Raw genomic sequence first — 21,165 nt, forward strand, 5'->3', positions numbered from 1 at the left:
GACACACAGCAGTGAGGTGTCAGCTTCAGCTCCTCGTGGCAAGAGAACATGCACACCTCCACATCACAAAAACAAAGAGGCAGAAGAGCAGCCAACGTTGCCGCCGACAAGTCAAAACATCTCACTGTACCGCTATAAGGTTAGGTGAGTTGCACAAACTAACAATGCAGTGGTGGTGCAAAACACATAATCAACACCCCGGAGACAAGGACAAGACAGAAAGAGAGAGAGAGAGAGAGAGAGAGAGAGAGAGAGAGAGAGAGAGAGAGAGAGAGAGAAATGACAGCGAGAGCAAAGAATGGAGAAGCATCAACAGCTCAGATTTTCAGCAAGTTCCAAGAGGAGAACCGCACCACCACCAGCAGAGGCTGACCTGAATGGTAACAAGGGATGGGTCACAGGGGGTCAACATGGAGCTTACCTCGAACATAAAGGTTAGCAGGAGCTGAGAATCGAGTCCCGGCACTGTTGATGGCCACACACTCGTACTTGCCCTGGTCAGACTCCTCGCTGTTCTCAATTTGAAGAGCTCCTGGGGAGGGAGGCCAAAATGTCACAGTTGAGGTTCATGGTTCACCACACACACCAATGCTCACACATACATAGACATAGCAGATTATTCATTGGAATATTCAAATAGAGATGCACAAACACCCAAACCCTTTGTTGTAGTTTTTTTTATCATTATTTATTTGGCCTGAATGTGATCCTTAAGTAAATGAGAAGTAGTCAGAGACTACAGAGACCTTTTACCATCATATAATAATCAAGAGAACCTTATTCTGCACCTCACACAATTATTTTTCAGAAGTCACGCTACTGCCATTACACAATTACTCTACGTACTCAGCGCCAAATTTACCCGGCGATTTGTCGACTTTGAAGCTCAGAAAAGTAAGATTGGACTGCTTAGTAATCAGTTTGCAGTTGACGTGGAACGCACACCAACCAACCTCCAAATGGAGCTGATTGAACTCCAGTGACGCTCAAAGTCCAGGTATGACTCTGTTTCCTCGTTTCATCCCTGACACAATTCCCCAACTCCGTCCCCAAGCTGCTCAAATGCTCTCTATGAAAATCAGAGTGTAGCAAACTGAGCCTTTCTTTATGCACTTTTGTCTTGCTACACCAAGACATGTACTGTGAATAGTTGAATTGTTGGATTTTCATTGAAGGAAATTGCTGTTAAATGTCAGTGTATGACCACAGATCCAATTAAAGATTGTTTGTCAACAGTATACCCTGAATCTGAATAAAGCAAATAAACCACAAGTTTAAATACCGCCTAAATTAGTCCAGCTTTAGTTCCTTTTCATGATCTATTTTGGTGTAAACATTTTCCCACAATACTGACTCGTGGACACTCAATACATACATAAAAAGCCTATTGGGTCAAACCCCTGGTCAGATGCTAAAGTGCTCTTTCTTTTCACTTACTTTTCACGTTAAAGCAAAAAACAAATTAAACATGTTGTAAACTTACCTGACAGTTTACCTTGACCTCCATGCATTCCAGAAGACACAGAACTCTTAGCATTCATACAAACATTACATCTGCACAAGGTTGAAACAGATGGTATGGATGAATGTGATTATGCAAAGCTGTCTTTTGGCTGCAGTTTGACACACATCAAGCAGTTTTGTATGAAACAGAAAAACAAAAATGTTGTTTGCAAACACACACAAACACATGCACGCACACGCACACACACACACACACACACACACACACACACACACACACACATCCTTGGCGTGGAGTATGTGTATAAGTATAAGTAAGACTTCCTCCTACATACAAAACATTGTGGCCAGGTACAGGTCTTAATTTCATCCTACTTTTCTTGCTGGGTTTCAATCCAAGGGATCAGACCCAACTGTCGGGGAGTCCATACACACTTTTTATCACATCTGAAAAGGAGTATGTGGGGGTGAGAAATGCACACTAGTGCTAATGGTTGTTGACCTATTTGTATGAAAAAAGGCCAATCAGTGGTGCCAGCGCAGGTGTGACTTCTTAGGGATGAAGACAATGAAAAGAGAGAGTAATATGAGAAGGGAAATGCCATAACTTCCTCTGCCCTTGACTTTGTGAGCCTTCAATTATGTAGCAATGTGCTTCCCCTCTGCACGTTATAAGCATAGCACACAGACTTTACAACACACACTTTGTGGACAACTAGTAATGCTGCCATTTATATAAATATATCTTTTTTAATGGTTATCTAGACACACAAAATGCCATACTTGCAAAAATAATGTAATGCCTTATTAACAGTGACCGTATCTGTGTTTTCCCCTTCCCCTTTATTCATGTCTCTGTGTGTCTGTGTGGCATGGGCATGGCTCTCCTCCCCTTCATGTGGCTGGCATGTGCCTGAGCACTCACACCTGTCTCCAATCAAGATCATCAGCGGCAGTATATCTGCCACGCTTCCACCTGCTCATGCCAGCCACAATCCCACATCTACCAGCTCCCTTCCTTTGTGAAACAATAATCAAATTTTCCCACCGCTGCTTCTGCCCAGCATTTAGGTCCGAATTTCGAGGAAACGGAATACTGTATATAAACGTAGTTGACAAAGTATTGGCCTTGCCTGGGGGTTTCTTGCAGTTCTTTTCCCAATGATTTATGATTGAAAGCAACACTATCTGTGGCAACAGTGAACCAATGTGTATCTAAGTAAACGTATAATGAGTAGAGTAGCTTTAAGAAGCTCTTCTACCTGTTCATTGCATAATCTGTGGTTCCATCGGGTCCATTCTATAGTCCAAGGGTCTACTACAAATCTGGTAAATGAAAGAGAAATATCACCGACAATACGCAAATGGACAAAAAAAACATGTTAAGATAAGATAAGATAAGACAAGATGAAAGTTTACTATCCCGAGGGAAATTACTGTGCAACAGTTACAGTACAGTGCAGAATGAAAAGGAGAACCAGAAATCACCTAACTAGTCGGTAAGAAACGCTGTTCCAACTCTCGCATGCATCAAAGAAGGACAATCAAATATTTCCGTGCTTCCCTATTTATCCCGCATATACAGGGCATTTACATAATATTCTAATTCACTGATGACAATGTAGTTTAACTGTTATCTATTGGTCAGCCAGCTTCAAGAGGGGCAGCGCTAACATTCAAATCTGAGGGATGAACAGCTGTCTGTGGGGGAAAGTAGAATACTCTTTGTGTAAATTAAAGAACAACAGTATAGTGTAATTAGCCCTTTGATCTGAAGAAGCTCCCCCTGACTGCCCGTCCATGCAAACCCCCTCTCTTCCTTCTTCCTGACCACAGATGCTTGAAGCTCTGATAAAGCGATACAGTGACCTCTTCACCTATTGGCAGATATGTGTTATCTAGCCCTCCTGGAGAGAGAAGCAGTAAATGCTCGTATGTATTACTCCATCTCCAGACTTTCCCGGAGCCAGCCATGGCACCCCTGCCGAGGTGCCCCTGAGCAAGGCACCGAACCCTCAATTGCTCCCCTCTCTGCGAAGGGTGGTAATATAATGTAAGTCGCTTTGGATAAAAGCGTCTGCCAAATGCTCCTAATGTAATATATTAACCTCAGTTACTGCATTTACTTATATGTGTGTTGACATTATTTGTTATATTCCAACAAATGCAAGTAGATAATAAGTACACACAATAGGGGGTACGAAGTATAAGTACATAAGGAGGACAAGGTTACAAAGTGCAAATGTGCATCTGACTGTGAGGTATGAGTAATTACAATCCATACAACTACAGCATACACATGTGTTTATCTGCTATACAGCAACATGTAGTGTGATATGCTATAAAGTGACAGTGAAGCAGGTTGGGGGGGCTCAGATCCCTACGTCCCCACCGTCCCACCCCGACCTGAGGTAGATTTATCAAAGAGTCCAATTGCCACACGGAGAAAGGATTTCCTATGGCGTTCAGCGGTACACCTGGGAGGAATGAGTCACTTACTGAAGGTGCTTTTGTATGAGGCCAGCACCTGGTGGAGAGGGTGAGAGTCATTGTTCATGATTCTCCGTAGCTTGCGCAGCATCCTCCTCTCCGACACACGATCTGACGAACCAATTCAACACCCAGGATGGAGCCAGCCCTCCTGGGTGTTGATCCTGTTGGCGTCTGCTGACCTCGCCCAATGTTGGTGATCAATTTAGGATGTAATTTCTCCCAAAATTTTGCAAAGTCCACTGCATTAATTTCCTTTTTTCATTTTATGTATAAAACATATTTAGTCCTTATCCATTAAAAAAGTCAATAACAGTCTGGCCCTAATTTGAGGTAAGCTGTTTTGCAATAAATTTACATTTGGTGTCCTGTTCACTTTTGTGACACTTAAAAATTATTGTACAGACTTCTGGAACGTCATGTGCTGTAAAGGCAGAGGAAGCGTTGGACCAAGCAAAAAGGACTGAAATGGGGACACGGTGAGGTGACGGTGGGAAAGTAGGGGCATTGAAGAGGAAAAAAGGACAAGTCAACATTTTTCTTTACCCAGCATTCTTACCTCTGATTGGTGTACCACCTGGAGAGGTAATTTGAATGCAAATAAGATTAGAGATTAGCATTAGTATAAAGATGAGCAAGAGAGACACACAGAGAAAGTGACAGACAAGAGTGTCAGGAGAGCAAAGACAGAAAAAACTGCAGCAATAAGACTAACAGAAGTGTGTGTTTGGGGGTGAAGGGGAGTGGAGGGGGTTGAAGCTGTGAGCGCCCCAGAGCACAACAGCTTTCATTGGGGTGGAATGGGTAATATTGAGAATACAATGCCAATGACTTTCCTCCACATTCGCTTGACATTGAGATATCATGACAGGTTTCAGAGGTTGATCCTTTATTGTGAAAAATAATAGGACTTTAGTATGTTTTCACAATATTTGGGTTGGCGCTTTGAAATTTGCGGAGCGATCTGCCGGTCGTGGGCCGAAGATACAGCCCGCGGGCTGGAGGTTCCCCACCCCTGACCTATAGCCTGTCTTATAGCCTTTGTTTCTCCCTGGGCTGTCACTGGTGGTATATTTGGATTCTATGTTTGTGGCAAGAAAGATCAGCCCCGTACAGCCCTTCATCACTGTAGGTGCTTATGATTTTGGCAAGAAACAGACAATTCTATTTTCTTACAGAAAGAGCAGCTGACAGGTTGTATGGAGCAGGGGTATTCAGCAAGAAGCCAGCCAAGTCTGCCATGAGTTGCTGGGCTGCTTTTGTACTGAAAGATGCACTTATTGCTCCTCTGGATGCTTCACAGAGCCTGCTTCACATAGCTGGCTCTGCTTTAAGATTAGTAATTATCTGTGGTGTGTTAAGCACCATTGGCACAGCAACATCCCCACACAGGTGCTGCTGAGGTTTTTTTTGTTGTTTTTTTGCTGTAAGGTGTTTACATTTGTTTTGATTTAAAGCATATAGGAAGCAAAACTTAACAAGCATTTATTTTGATAGGATCCTGTGTTTTATGTCCGTGTTGGTTCCTGTGTGTATTTTTTTTTTATTGAAGCAAACATTTTACATGACAGTGCGCATACAGTTATAGGACATTTTGGAGATTGTTTTTTATACAGAATGAGGGGGAAAAGGAGATGGAGATAGAGAGAAGGAAAGAAGGTTGTATTATTATCATCACTTTTTTCAAAGACCCTGGGGTAAAATAGGCAATATGAGGTACAAGATTTTTTTTTTTTCCAGTGTTTACATTTTCTCTCAACCTTTCCAACTGGGCTTCTGCTGTATTCATTTTGACACTGTGATCGACTACTTGAAAATGACATGTGTCACGTTACAGGGACAGCGACATTACTCAAACACAGAATATACCTAATTTACCTCGTGTGTCACAGGATCAATAAATTCCATGTATCACTTGTGTGAATACAATTTTAGATTTATGTATAAAATCATGTAATTTCATGAGACCATAAATAACAAGTTTATATCTTGAGCGATTTTCTAATCAATCTAATGACACATCTTCTCAGTTAACTTTAACTAACGCACCAATGAACAGGACGCACAGTGCCCTTTTTGCAGGAGAGCTTTGATTTGCACTTTAATGGAATGAATCTGATGTGGAGGCGACATTATTAACATGACATAACATAAATATTTGTTTAAGTCTATATTAATGCCATGTGTCATGTTCTATTGATTAATGAACATTGAGATGATTTTGTAAAACATTGAGGTTATTGCTTTACCTGAATGGAGCTGTTTCAGGCGGCCATTGCTGAAGCTGATATCTACAGGCAGGAAGTCTTTGAACCAGTAGATCTCAGGGTCAGGGTTACCACTGGCAGCACAGAGCATTGTGGCAGTCCGAGTCCTCTCCACTACCTTTAGCTGAGGCCCCATATCTATGGTGGGGAAACCATGTGGGATCTGGTCCTCTGTGACAAAGACAAAAATTTGTATTCTTTCTGACTTGATAGCATGATAATTGGATGAGGGTTTTTTTGGTGGTGGACCCTACCTGAGCCATTATCCACCCTCTCCATATTGCTTATTTAAAGAATTTCCATTGGGATAAATAAAGTACTATCTTATTTCCATTGAAAGCAAACGTCAAGGAGAAGGTGGGCTAATCATTCCAGTCAGTTACCTACAGGGGAAGCTGCCTGCCAAGGCTTGTAGAATAAGAGATGATGACATATCAGGACGGAGACTTTGTGATCTCAAGACAATGGAGACAGAGACTCTTGTTTCTGTTTCTGTCCTTCTATGACTATGACGCAGCTCATGAGGTGGTCATCAGCTCTCTCTCTCTCAATACACACTGAGGAGGATGATGGCAGGTTTCAGTGGATTTTTCACCACTGATCTGGGTCCAGCCAAGTGGGTAGAGAGAGCTTAGTTGGGAATCCCTGTGGCAGGATTTCGGAGCAGCAGGCAGTTTGAGATCTCAAAAGGTTTTTAAGATCGGCAGTTCAGGCTCTGAGTTACAGGAAGTTAAATAATTCAAAGCAATAACTGCCGGCCAAACAAAGCTAAACTTCAAGTTACTAAGTGCAAACAACACGTAAAGGATGGTGCATAGCTTGGCAAAGAAAAACAAGAAACTGAATGTGAGCTAAATAGTAGAATACAAATTCGATATAGTGCTATAAAAGTGCTTGAAAACATGAAGGAGGACTTCAAGGAAAACCTAAACTGAGAAACTAAAGACTGAAACTGGAAAAGAAGACTGAACTAAGAAAGAACAAAAAAAACTGTCTGTTTTTTTTTGCTTTCACCCCAGGGTTTATGATACGCTGGACTCAAGATTTTATTGTGCCAAAACCATGCAGTCCTTTCTCTTGTCACTACTGATTAAACTTTGCTTTAAAAAAAAATTCACCATTCACCCATTGAAATATGGAAACATTATCAAATGAAGGAAATTAATGAACACGAAGACAGATAGAAATAAAAGCAGAATTCCCCAAAACAATTACTTTGGTCTTTAGATGTCTAAATTAATGATATTATCTATCTTACCCTACATTTGCTAACAGGACTATTCCCAATGTTTAAATGTTAAATAATGTATATACATAGGAATAAACCTAGAGTTAATCAGTGAAGACTGCAATGGAGAACACATGGTATGACATGAAACAGACCTAAAGGGGCAGTGTGGTTTTTTGTGGGAAGATCAGACATGGAGAAATTTTATGTGCATAATTTCCTGATAAATATTATGTTCCTTACAAGTTGGTTACATCCTTATTAACCATTTGTACAAACTTGGACTAAATATGTGAAGGAGAGAAACAGACTTAGCTGAGAACTCAAGAATTTGATACAATTTGCAACGTTGTCAGAGGTACCCTGTGGAGAGTGGAAGAGGGAAGAGATGTGTGTGTAATATAAATACCAATATATTAATATATATGAATATAATGACATGGAGCCAAACATGTATTTTATTTGACACTAATTGATAGACCAGTGGTCTCCAACCTTTTTGTCTCTGAGAGCTACTTTGACCAAATAAAAGTGTCCGAGAGCTACTCATGTTTAACATTATTAGTAACATTTATCCACATGGCTGATTCTCCACCCAAACCAGCTGAATAAGCATATTTTGTGTGTACATTTACAAAATGTTGATATTACAACACTCACATTTTGTATCAAAATGCACTTCAATTCAGCAACATGAGCATGTTGTTTTCTGTATACATTTTCAGTGTGTCAAGCTCACCCTAAAAATATCATAGAAAACAAAATAATGTTATTACTTATTTGACTATTTAACTAATACTATACCTTTTCATAGTTCACATTTTCTGTCTCTCCACATATCACTTTCACAATTTCCCTTCACATTGCCTGTAATTCAGGGACTCCCCTGTAGTTCCCATATCATCTGTACTTCACATGCATTCAGTCTGTTCTGATGTTAGTGTGATGACTGGGAGTGTGGTACTACTTTCATGAGGAATTAGCTTGAAGCAGCAAAGCCCACTACACCAAACAAGTGGGCCTTCTCTGGAAAACCACTCAGGATCTTGTTAAAAACAGTGATGGGCCTGACAGATAATCGCTGTTCACAGACATTTAGAATATGCCACATGTTGATATTTTTGAAAGCAGACAGTTGATGTTTTCCACCAGATTTCTGTACTCACTCACAGAAAATCCAGAGCTCAATATTGTAGTCAGGGTAGTGAAGCCTATTCAACAGTAGTTAGATCATTGTCATAATCCAACACAGAATAAAAAATGTTAATGTTCCAGTCAGTCAGTGACCTTCATTAAGTCTAGTACTCCTTGTAGCCTTTTCCATGTTGCTGTGAACTACAAACAAAAGACACTCCCTTGTGCTTAGAGTGCCGTAGTAAAGGCCACAAAACAGTAGCCGTAATCTCTGTATTAAATCATGCTCTAGTTTTAAATCGCATCAAGGCCCCAAGAATTGAAGTCACATTTAATCACATTATTCTCAAAGATTCCCAGCCCGGGGAATGGATTATATACAATAATAGGAGCAATTCATGTGCATTTATCTGACACGACTCTGACTCTGCCACACAATACTAAAAAGTCAGTAGGTCATCATATGTGCCTACTTTGTATGATTTTGTGTAACAAGGTTCCATTAGAACTGAGCTGAGTTGACCTAAACAGCTTACATTTAAGTCAAACAGGCATGTGGACATGAATCTAGATGATAATTATTATTATGTTGTTTGTATGCTCTGCTGATGTAAAATCCCCAACAGGTGAGAACTCAAATGTATGGTTTATGTGGAAAGAGACACCCCTACTCAAAGAAGTCAAAGAATATGTAGAGTGCATGGAATTTCCAGGGTACAAAGGGATAGTCAGACAGGCTTACCCTCTAAGACGATGAGCTTGGCACTGGTGTTGATCTCTCCCACACTGTTGGAGGCTGTGCACTCGTAGATGGCTTCGTCACGGTGGGTCCTCAGAGGCTGGATGCGCAGCACTGAGCCTGAGCCATCAACAAACTCAATCACCTGCCAGAAGACAGCATGGACGCATTAGAATAATTACCTGTGATAATTCCTCTTCAACTGTTTTGCTCCTCTCTATGTATAGCTTCCACTTTTGCTTCCATGTCATGAGCAAATTAGTTTAAAGATTTTCTTCGGACAAAATTTAAAGAGCTTTTATTTTATGTATCCTTCAAAACTAGTGCCAAGGACAGCATTCTTTCACTTTTGCAACATTGCTAAAATCAGGCACATTCTTTCACAGCATGATGCAGACAAACTTGTCCACGCATTTGTTACCTCAAGACTGGACTATTGTAATCCATTATTATCGGGCTGCCCTAATAAGTCCCTAAAGACTCTCCAGTTGGTCCAGAATGCAGCTGCACGTGTTCTGACCAAAACTAAGGAAAGGGATCATACCAGCAACCAGAACTGACCCACTGCAGTGTAAAGGAATAAACCGATTTGTCTGTGTAATTCTGAGTCTTCTCAATTGTCTTACAACTAAGAACGGGAATTTTCACCCCAGTTTGGTGACAGGGTCTGACGGCTGACTGGGTGAACTGGTGCAGGAATAGTATCAGTCGACAAAATAGCGATTATTCCTCTCTAACTGGGCGGGCTGGGTTCCGGTGGGGTGAGCAGACGTTCCCCTACAGGCCTGGTCAACGCTCAGATCCTTAAAGGGAAAAGAATCCGGTGGCTTCTACAGACAATTTTACTCAACAAAAGAGAAAAAAAATTGAAATCCTGTAAAAGAAGAGTTAACCCATCATATTCAACATAAATAGATGAGAAAGGTATGTATTCAATTAAGCTAGTTTAACAATTCTTTGGAAGGAATTAGCTAAACAAAGAATCCAATGGAAGGATTCATGGCAGACGCGTCAAGTATAAAAAAGAAAAAAGAAAGAAAGAGAAAGAGAGATATCTAAACAACCGGGACATAAAAGTCTATTACAACCGGGACATAAAAGTCTATTACCCATGACTTACAAGTCATGGGTAAAAAAAATCAAAGTTAAGTGAAATGTAAGGGAGATCATTTGTCACCAACATGCATCTTCATGAGAACAAACTACAGGGGTGGTTTGATGAATGGCGGGACCTGGGATTTCCAGTTTAGGGAAGTTTCAGCTAAACTCAAGTTAAAACTGTTACAGGAAAAATATTGTTGCTGTTGTGGAACAAAAAAGAAAAAAAACAGGTTTCAACCTGATTGGCCAGAATTTATGTGGAAAGAAGAGGCAGGTCCATTAACACCCTTCTACCTTTCTTTTTCGCATCCGATGGACCTGCCAGAGGGAACCAAACAAAGACCAGACGAAGACCAAGTGGATGAGACCAAGCTGCCTCTGGAACCCCAGTCTCGGATAAAAGATGAAGCAGCCCCATGCCCACATTGCCCCCATGCAGACATTGCCTACAAAGAAGACACTCGAGGGTGGTGTGGCCGACGAAAGCGGGCCCTGCTCAGATTTCTGACTGATGGGGAGAGCGAGGGCCAGCCAACTCAGGGAATGGGCCTCGGAACGTGACCAAGCACTGTACCGGTAACGCACCCTACACACACACGCATGGCGATGTGGTCAAATGGTTACAAATGTTTCCTATGCTCACGCTATTGGTAAATAATGGGCCAGTGTCATTTATAGTTTATTCATGTGCTAATCATTCAAAAGCATGAACCTCTCAGATACAACTTGGTGTCTCAGGTCACAACAGATTTCTACACGGTGTCACTGGACGCTTACACCTGCCTGACTCTCTCACCCTTTGTATATTCCAAAACGAGGAGAATTCATTGTTATTCTCAGCTTCAGATAACATTCTGCCGTTATAAGCTTTGTGTCAAAAGCCTGATGTCGTAAGATGGGAAGACATTGGTGCAAAACAAAGTGTGTTATCTGATTAATTCAGTGAGACAGGAAACATGTAAATGCAGATTTTAGACTCAAACGTGCCAGCCGAGAGGGATGTGAAAATTGTATACTCTTTCACCCCACTTTCACTGGCACCTTCCTCATTGAGCGATATGCATAAGGAGCTGGAAACAGTGACCCATCAGCTATGGGCAGCTCATATACAGTATACATTATGTGGGGTTAATCCAAAACAAAAAACGACAATTCCTGAATCACATTATCGTCTGTGTGTCAAACAGTATCCTTATTAAGAAAAACGAAGCCATAGATGGCATCACACCTGTGTTTAAATCTTTGCTAAGATAAGGGCGTAATCGTCCTCTGTCGAGATTCTTCTGTACGTACTACTATTTACTATTTTTTTCCAGTAAAGAGAATTAGAGGGCCCCGCCAGCCAACTGAGTGACGTTTTGTGCAAGATCTGCAGGCTATAAATGCAGCCGTTCAAAACGTTCTTAAAAAAGTAAGTAAGTCAAATCATATACTTGGACTCAATGTGCACAGGGCTACACAAAAAGCCTGTCCGTTTCCCATTAAGCATGAACAACAGAATATTTGCAGATTTGAATTTCCTGGTTTATGCGAGTTGCTCCAATATGTTGATGATTTATTGATTGGCAGTGACAATGGGGAAACATCTTAAATTTACACCATGTCACCTTAAATTCCTCAAAGAAAACGGACAAAAAGCCTCCTTATCAAAATTACAGTTTGCCCTGACTCAAGTCCCCTATTTGGGTCATTTGATCTCTGCAGAGGGCATATCACTCTCTCTTAGTCATGTCATGACCATACAAAACATGACTAAGCCTCGGACAAACTTTTACTTGGATATCCTAATGCAGACAATGCATTCCTAATTACTCTGAGATTGAAGCCCCTTTTTTCTGTATGGTTCATCGGAAGAATGATGTTAGCTGGTCATACTGTGAAATAGACTGATGAGGGTAAAATACAGTAAGCTTTTGTGTTGTTGAAACAGGCATTGTCATCTGCCCCCGTCTTGGGGATGCCTGATTCTGAAAAGCCATTCACACAGTTCATGGATGTGCATAATGTTTTCCTGTTCTGTTTTAGTCTCTGTTGCGAAGTCTGCCTCCTCTGAACCTCTCCTCTCTTGATTGTTTACAAATCCTCTGTGCTCCTGCGTCAGCACCTGTTGACATTCCTGCTTCACACTGACTGTGACTCCAGAGTTGCAATATTGTGAACGGCTGTCGGCTTCTCTGTCTCAGTTAGAAACGGGAATTTCTAACCACAATTTGATATCCTTCTGCTCACTTTTAAAGCTCTTAACTGTCAGGTCATCAAAGAAATTTATTTGGAAACAAGAGGCAGAAGAAAAAATGCGATAGACAACAAAAACAAAACGCAAATACCAATGTTGAAATAAAGCTCCACTGCCGTAAACTCACAAGGCACCAAATCAGCACATAGAACCACCTAAATCAAAATACTAGTCCTATTAACCCACTGAATATTTCCAATTCCAATTCCAGCAAAGATTACAACTATCTTTTCTATCTCCTATCTATATTGTGTATAATTATACTGTTACGTTACCTTGTATGCCAATTTCAATCATTTAATATTATTGTTTGTGTTATAATCACACATTGTGTAGTGAATCATTAATTTTGAGTAAAAGATATGTTAACACAACTGTGATTAAAAAGGTGTATGGAGTAGATATTTGTAGATGAAGATAACTTTTACATTGTAGGAGAAATAAAGCTAAACTTCTGTATTTGCACTTGTTGTTGGGGAACCATCTCCCAATGGGTAAATAAACTGATCAAACCTAATTTTATTCAATTAAGACAACTTAAAGAAATGTTCACAGACAAACCATTAAATACATTTTTATTACTTTGTAACTGATTAGCAACTGAATAAATGCAATAATAAAATAAATGTGTAGCAGGATCAACGTATGAAATGTAATGGAATTTGAGGCAGCTTAAAATACAAAATGACCAATGGTGAATGATGGAAATTCATTCATTCATTCATTTCCATGAATGAATGAATTACTTACTTGTTATGAAATTTTCAAGCGCTCTGAATTTCCTATTAGCCAGCGCTAAGAAATACCAACTCTTGATGGATTTTCATGAAGGTGATTTCAAAACCTGCTTTCATGGAATGTTGTCATCTGACTAACGTGTAGTTGGTAATGGTAGTGATCGGCAGCTCTCTCTATCTCTGTGTTACGCACAACCCGCTGCGATGATCCCGGCTTGATGGCCGGTTAGATGAGCGATGACAGCAAAATCAGATAGTAGGTTTTCAGTGGATTTGTCACAGCTGAACTGGTCTGAGGAGTTTGAGATCTCAGAAGGTCTATAACAGGGGTGTCAAACTCAAATACACAGTGGGCCAAAATAAAAAAACTGGGACTCAGTCGCGTGCCAGACTTAAGTTTAGCTTAAACATTAAGTCTGGGACAAGCACAGCTTATTATCATAAACACATGAGAAATGGATTTTCAAATAAGAGATACATCAGTCACATTCGTTTCTTATTTGTATTTAAATAAATTAAAGAAAATAATTATTATGCCTCTCTCTATCTGTAACCTTTCAAGTTCATTTTAAATGGAAACCTTTTTTTCACAGAACAACAGAACAACCCAAATAAAATAATAATTTCCCTTAATGAAAATTCAACAATTCAATTATTTAAGGTCAGGCAAGACAAAAGTGCATAAAGAAAGGCTCAGATTGCTAAACTCTGATTTACTCTGATGCACATAGATATGTGCTGGCGAACATAGAGAGCATTTGAGCAGCTTGGGGACGGAGTTGGGCATTGTGTCTGGGATGAAACGAGGAAACAGAGTCACAGAGTCAACACTGGAGTTCAATCAGCTCCATTTGGAGGTTGGTTGGTGCACGTTCCAGGTCAAATGCAAACGGATTACTGAGCACTCCAAATCTACATTTCTGGGCTTCAAAATTGGCAAATTGCTGCATAAACTCGGCGCTGAGTACGAAGAGTTTTTCAGCAAACTGTGCACTTGGCAACACGGAGGTAGAGATCTGCTCTTCCATGGTTTGGCAGCACGGAAAATGGCCCAAGTTTCCTTGCAGCGTCATGGTCTCCCACAGGCACAACTTGGTTTGAAAAGCCCTCACCGCAGCGTAAATGTCTGTAATGACACAGCCCCGCCCCTGAAGCTGCAGGTTGAGCAAATGGAGATGGCTCGTGATGTCACAGAGAACGCACTCACAGAGCATTCTGGGATGTGTAGTATTATGCACCGGTAATACTACACATCGCAGAATGCTCTGTGAGTGCGTTATATACCAGCAGGCCAGCTCTAGCAGACATTTGACATTATTTCGCAGGCCAAATATAGTTACACTGAGAGCCAGATTTGGCCCGCGGGCCTGAGTTTGACACCCCTGGTCTATAAGGTCGGTCCTACAGGCTCTGAGTTACAGGAAATAAATATTTGCAGGGTAACTATGAGAAAAAACTCTTACCGACCAAACTAAACTAAACTTCAACTTACCTTGTGTAATCACAGATAAAAGTGCAGCGCTTAGCTTGGCAAAGAAAAATAAGTTCATAAGTTTGAGCAAAAGTAGAATTGTAGTATTAGAACACAAATTATCAAATAGCAAAAGCACTAGGAGACACAGGACATTTTAAAAACTAAAAGACTGGAAATGAAGTGGAACACAAAGAAACAAAAACTGAGACATGAAGAAAACCAAAACCAACAATTAACTAGGAGCAAACGAGAAAAAAAAAACTAAACACAGCTGAGCTCAGAGGAGAGTCTCTATCTTTATCTGCTTTAACACCAGGGCGTGTGCGAGGCTGGACAGAGGGCCCTTTAGGTGCCAAACCACAAAGTCTGTCCTTTTGGTACTCAATTTACGACCGTTTGAAATGTTTTAAATTCAATCAACTGAAGTAAATCAATGAACATGAATACATGAAAACCTGAACACCAAACAGTTCCTTTTTATTTTTTATTTTTATTTCACAGTCCAAGCGGGCAAGGATGGGGTTGTATAGATGCGGGATTGTATGACTGCGGGGTTTGTATGACTGCGGGGTTGGGTTGGGTCTCTGGGTGCAATGTCCTCTCTTTGTTTTTTTTTGTTTTTTTTTTCTCTGTTTCTCTGTTTCTCTCTTCTCTCCTTCTCTTTACCACAGCCTATGATGCGATTAGCATCACTGATGCCATCCTGGACTATGCACCCACACTACTGTGCCATGTTGTCACAACCTCCAGCGGCCGTGGCTCCTGGCTGTTTCAATATCAATCTACTTGTACCTCATATTGCCTATTTTACCTCAGGGTCAACATATAAAGTTTAACAACAACAGTAATAATAATACAACCTTCCTTCTGTCTCTCTCTCTCTCTCTTTTTGTCGCTCTCCTTTCCCCCCTTCTTTCTGTTTGAAAAATGATCTCCAAAATGTCCTATGATTGTATGCGCAATGTCATGTAAAATGTTTGCTTCAATAAAACCAAATAGCAAAAAAAAAGAACATGAATACAGACATGATAAATAAAAGCAGTATTAAACAAAGTATAAAAGAAAGTGTATACATCAGGGGTGCCCTTTATTCTCATAGACCATTAGATGAGGGTGCCGACTCGGCCGGGTGTGCAATGGCGTACTTGCCGGTGTCGGCTAACTTTTAACGATATGCTTAAAAAAAAAAAAAAAAAAACAACATTTTTTTTTGGAATGCGATGCGATCGACCCACATTGCCTTCGCGATTGACCAGTCCAGTGGGCCAGTGGGCACCCCTGGTGTACATGATTTTTACTTTATATGTATATTAATATGTCTAAATTAATGATATGATCTATACCTAAAAAAAATGTATTGGACTATTCTCTAAAAGAGGAGATTAATGGTTCATTAGCATGTTCTGTTGATACTCAATTCTTGTCACCAGTTTCCCTCTTTTAGAATAATGTTTGTACAAACCCTGTATTCAAGTCAGTCTCTGAAACTATAAAATGAAACATTTAACCTTTTCTCGTTTTTTGTATATCCCATGATGTAACATTGGGTCTCCTACAACAGAATTATGCTTTGAAAAGGTTCTTGATCACACAAATTACAGACATTTCTCAAATGTTTCATAAGCCAATATGAGCATGTCTTTCACTCACAGTTTAAATAATCAGTCTGTCAGGAAGGAGAGAGCACTGCTTTTGGCAATGGACCATTTATGGACCATTTATAATGAAGTGAGACTTCAGGTTAAATATCTGCACTTGTTTTTGTTTTTGAAATGATTAGTCTTTAAGTGATTGCCTGTGTACCTGTTTTACCCACCTATGGAACAAAAGTGAAAATATTGAGTAACACGGCAATGTGGCCTCGCTAATATAATTTTGGTACAGAAGACCAACAACACCTGTATACATAACTCAACTGTATAGGTCATTAGCCTGAGTCATTATTACTTCGTCTCCTCATACATTTTCTCCGCATGCCTATCACATTCCCAAGGTCCCAATGAACCTTTCTTTACTTCTGTTGTGCCTACAGGGACAGTCCAATCCACAGGCCATGAAGGCCTGCATGGAGCATTCCAATCCAAAGGGCCATGTGCTTAAATCTATAAGGGGATGTTCCCTTTGTTCACAAACAGACAAGAAAACCACCTACCTAGGATCCACCCCCTTTTCACACCTTGATGGGAAGATGTCCCTGACTCCCTGTCTAAAGATAGTTTTTATTTTGCTGAGAGGAATTTTATTTTCCGAGGTCGGAGCAGTGTACCTTACACTTCTGCCTTGCTGCAATGTGTATGGCCCAACAATATAGAGATGAGTAGTTACCTCTGCATCTATCATCTATGGAAGTACAGCGTAACTAAAGCTAGAGCCCATAAATAAACTGTGTGTAAGTGAGACACAAAAACTAAACTGAGATGAACACATAGCCAAAAATAACAAAAGGGTACAAAAGCAATTTGGAAAGGAAAATATATTGTTTCTAATTTTGAAAAACCTACCTAACCCTAACCCTAACCTTTACCTCTGTACATACTCCATATCAATTTATTGACTATCCATTCACTGGTCAAAAATATCATAGAAGACACAGAAGGACAACACCAGGGGCCAGGGGTAGAACTGAAACTTCCAGTTGTCATACTGGAAAACTGCAAGGACCGACAACATGGTTTTCAGATTTGACAGGTTTCCAAAGAGAATTTTTACATGATTTTTCTGCTTTTAAATTAGGCACTATGAGGTCATGTCCACTGCTAGCTGCTCTGTGTTTATGTGTCAACAGTTCAATTGTTTCACATTTTGACAGAGGGCTTAATAACTGACCTCCAATTTAAAGTGGCCAACCAACCAAACACTTACATGCTAATTTAGCTCTGTGGTGGTTGTGAAAGGTGTTGTTTTGCTCACACACACATCAGATACAGTGTAATTCAAACAATTTGATATTTTTGTGGCTTGGTGTTGTCTATAAATGCATTGCCAATATTCATAATAATGTCGTAGACCTTATTTTTTTTAAACTCAACTCAAACCAATTTTAAACAAAACTACATAATGTAGATCACCAAAAATAACAACTCAAATAAATGGTAAGTGAAACACTCACATTACATTTTTAAAAGCACAGTTGTGTGCAGTGTAAAAAACATAAAAGGCCCTGTGACTAGCAGGGGACCACCTACAAGGGTCCTCTTTATTGATCTTCAGTGATATTTTGATGGTGCTAGAAATATATGTGTAGTTTCTTTAGAAAGTTTAACTCCCTATTAAATCCCTGCATTTGTTAATAGCTGAGCTCTTTGAGTGTGACTGCTGGTTTTCCAAGTGAGTATTCAAATATTCTACCACAAAAATTGTGGTGGCTCTGTCTATGTTTATGTTTGTTTTCCATTACTTGAACAGTATGGTCCGGCCCTATTAGTATGTCAGTTTTGTTTTGGTCAGATTTAAGATCTGGCCCTATTTCTAGTTCTGCTTAGGGTGCCCAAAATGCTTGTGTATTGCTGCGATGAAAAGTGCTGAATTAAGTCAAGTTGAACTGGTTTATTAAACGTACATAATCATTAGGGCTCAATTTACACCAAATATGTTATATCAATAATGACATCTGATTTTTGAACTTCAGATGAGATTGTGTAATGCAAATATGTAAGTTTTGCATTTAAGTTATGAAAAAAAGATACATGCTCTGATGATACACTGAAACATCTTCAGTGATAAGCCAAAAATGAAATGAGTGCAGAACAAGCAGATAGGTGGAAGTTAATTCCTGTTACTAACAATGATGTGAAGCATGTACTTTTTACTGGGTGGCAGCTAATGAGCCTTCCTGTTGCTTGACAGTCATGCAGGAAGGCTCACAGAATTGTGTTGATTAATTAGGCAGTTGTTGTATGTATTAAGGGAAGACAGGTGTTTCGAAAGAGGAGTAAAAGAAGCTATCTATGTAAAGACAAAGACCTCTGAAGAGAAGAGGAGGTGTAATGGCACTGCCTTTCACCCACATACAATCCTGTATGTGGGTGTTTAGCCTCCCCAGGAGACTAAACAATCATTTAGCCCCTAAAGCACATTGTTACAGCAGAAAAGGAAAACCCTAACATTGTTATTATCCACACCAATCACTCTAATGTCGATTATGACAACCCGGAGGACTTATCAGGAGAATCAACAACCCTGATTATGACTAATCGTCATAGTATGACTAATATATCAGACTATCAATGACGTGACTACAACTCCACAGAGGTTAAAACCTGGGAATCCCCACCAGTCTGCCAGAACTGAAGAAGCCTTTGGATGAGAGGTTTATCAGCCACTCCAGTTACCTAAGATGAACTTTCCTTGGATAATAATGTCCCTTTTGCTGCACAGAACCCTCCTTCCTGCAAGAGAGGAGCACATCCATGCCATCCTTTTTATAACATCCATGATTGAGCATCATGGATATTGTTTTTCAGAAAGACACAAAGAAACTCTCTCTAACCGTCCTTGTGTTTTTGTCTGTGTCTCTCTTTCCTCAAAATATAATTAAATGCACCTTCGACATGTGACATACTGCATCGCAGGAGCATTGTTTTGGAATATAAGACCACCGCATAAATGATGTCTCCTTGAATATTACGAATTCAACTTATGTATTGTGAGTCGTACCTCAAAGCGCTCAGAGCTAACTTTCTTCCCCTTCTTCATCCAGGTGATGCGAGGCTTGGGCTCACCCTCTGCCTGGCATTGGAACGATGCTACTCCTCCTGAAATCCCTGTCTGGTCGTTGGGGGATTTAATGAAGCTAGGCATGCCTAAGGGAGAGAGATGGAAAGAAAGAGAAATGAAAGCCACAGATAGAAAAGAAAGAGGGAAGGAAAGAGAGCATAACCAATATAAGATGAAGAGTTTCACACAGAGGAATTGCTCTGGGCATGTTAATGGGATTTTATATCTTCACATCTGCTGTAAGTCTTGCAATAACAATATGCTCTTTCAAAAGCCTGCAGCCACACCTAATCAAAATCCAATGCCAGCTAAAAGATGAGCTCCCCTCATAATAACACAACAGTCACTGTAGACACTGTGAACATCACTCGAGCTGGAGGTGAGCCGCACGTCAGCTGGCAAAGAGCGGCATGCAGCTTGCAGGCCGTAGGTTCGCCACCCCTGCTCTACAGCAGCACACATAAAGCCCTGTTATTGTTCACACACTGGCAACGTAAGAATAAAAGTGAGTCTTCCTCCTTAAAGAAACCAAATACATATTTCATTCAAATGACAAACCCAATTCTATTAAAAAAAGACAGTCAAATCAAACTTAAACAGGGGTATGTCGAAAAATTATTAACTGATCTATGTATATCGATGCTGTGAGCCAAAACAAGGTGAAGGGTGTGGGTACGGCTGTAGGTGGGTTTACTTACACTCTGAGAGAAGCCAATAGAGTCCAGTAATAAAATAAAAGCAGTGCTGAGGTATCCGTATTGACGTCCACATGAATATTAAAGTCGCCAACTATTATTATTTTATCAGTACGCAGGACTAAATTGATATAAACTCTGAGAAGTCGGATAGAAATTTGGTGTATGGGCCAGGAGGACGATACACAATAGCAGATAAAACAGGCCGTGATGTTTTTCAGGACGGGTGTGTAAGAATAGAATCTTAATTGGGTCAAATCACACATGCAAACACGGCAATCTGAAATTTGTCTTGCGTGCCCCTCTTACACACACACACACACGCTTTTTACATAGGGGTCAGCGCAGGGCAGCCATGATACAGCGCCCGTGGAGCAGTGCCTTGCTCAAGGGCATCTCAGCAGTGCACTGGAGGCAAACTTGCAACTCTCCAGCTGCCAGTCCACTTTCTTGGTCCATACAGGACTCGAACCGGCGACCCAATAGGCGGCCCCATAGCGACTCCCAAGCTGAGTCCCTATGGCTACAATAGTAGAATGCAAATTGTTAAATAGTAAAAGTGTTAGTAGATGCAAAAGATGACTGAATTTAGACAAATACTAAGACTGAAAACAACGACAGAAACTAAAAACAAAAGTGAACTGGAAAACTAAATTAACTGAATAGGTAAATGAACTAAGAACTACAACAGAAAAATAAACTGAAAACTAAACTAAACAAGAGGAGAGTCTTGGCCGGTCTATCTGCTTTTCCAGGGCATGTGAGAGGCTTGACTGAAGGTCTTTTGCACTAAACTATCCCAGTCCTTTCTTCTGTCACTATTTAATTTATGACCACTACGACATCCTGTATGATTGATCTGCATATCCAAAATTCACCCATAT

General features: G+C 40.3%; 1 protein-coding gene across 5 annotated transcripts in view; it reads right to left on the reverse strand.

Annotated features, from left to right (window-relative positions):
* The window catches only part of ptprfa (protein tyrosine phosphatase receptor type Fa), a 180,697-nt gene extending 161,027 nt beyond the window's left edge, over positions 1–19,670 (reverse strand). For 3 of the 5 annotated variants that reach the window (XM_076141575.1, XM_076141574.1, XM_076141573.1), the window contains exons 1-4: positions 19,527–19,670; positions 9,326–9,467; positions 6,204–6,392; positions 422–532 (exon numbers count right to left, since the gene is read on the reverse strand). In XM_076141575.1, the coding sequence (XP_075997690.1) occupies positions 422–532; positions 6,204–6,392; positions 9,326–9,467; positions 19,527–19,670 (586 nt within the window). Of the gene's footprint in view, positions 1–421; positions 533–4,513; positions 4,532–6,203; positions 6,393–9,325; positions 9,468–19,526 lie in introns of all 5 variants that reach the window. The other 2 variants (XM_076141576.1, XM_076141577.1) reach the window with 1 other exon arrangement.
* Positions 19,671–21,165: the final 1,495 nt, after the last annotated feature.

Source organism: Genypterus blacodes, unplaced genomic scaffold (assembly GCF_046128005.1).
Source record: "Genypterus blacodes isolate CSIRO-AG114 ecotype Tasmania unplaced genomic scaffold, CSIRO-AGI_Gbla_v1 ptg000019l_1, whole genome shotgun sequence".
In the NCBI taxonomy this organism is placed as follows: Eukaryota; Metazoa; Chordata; class Actinopteri; order Ophidiiformes; family Ophidiidae; genus Genypterus; species Genypterus blacodes.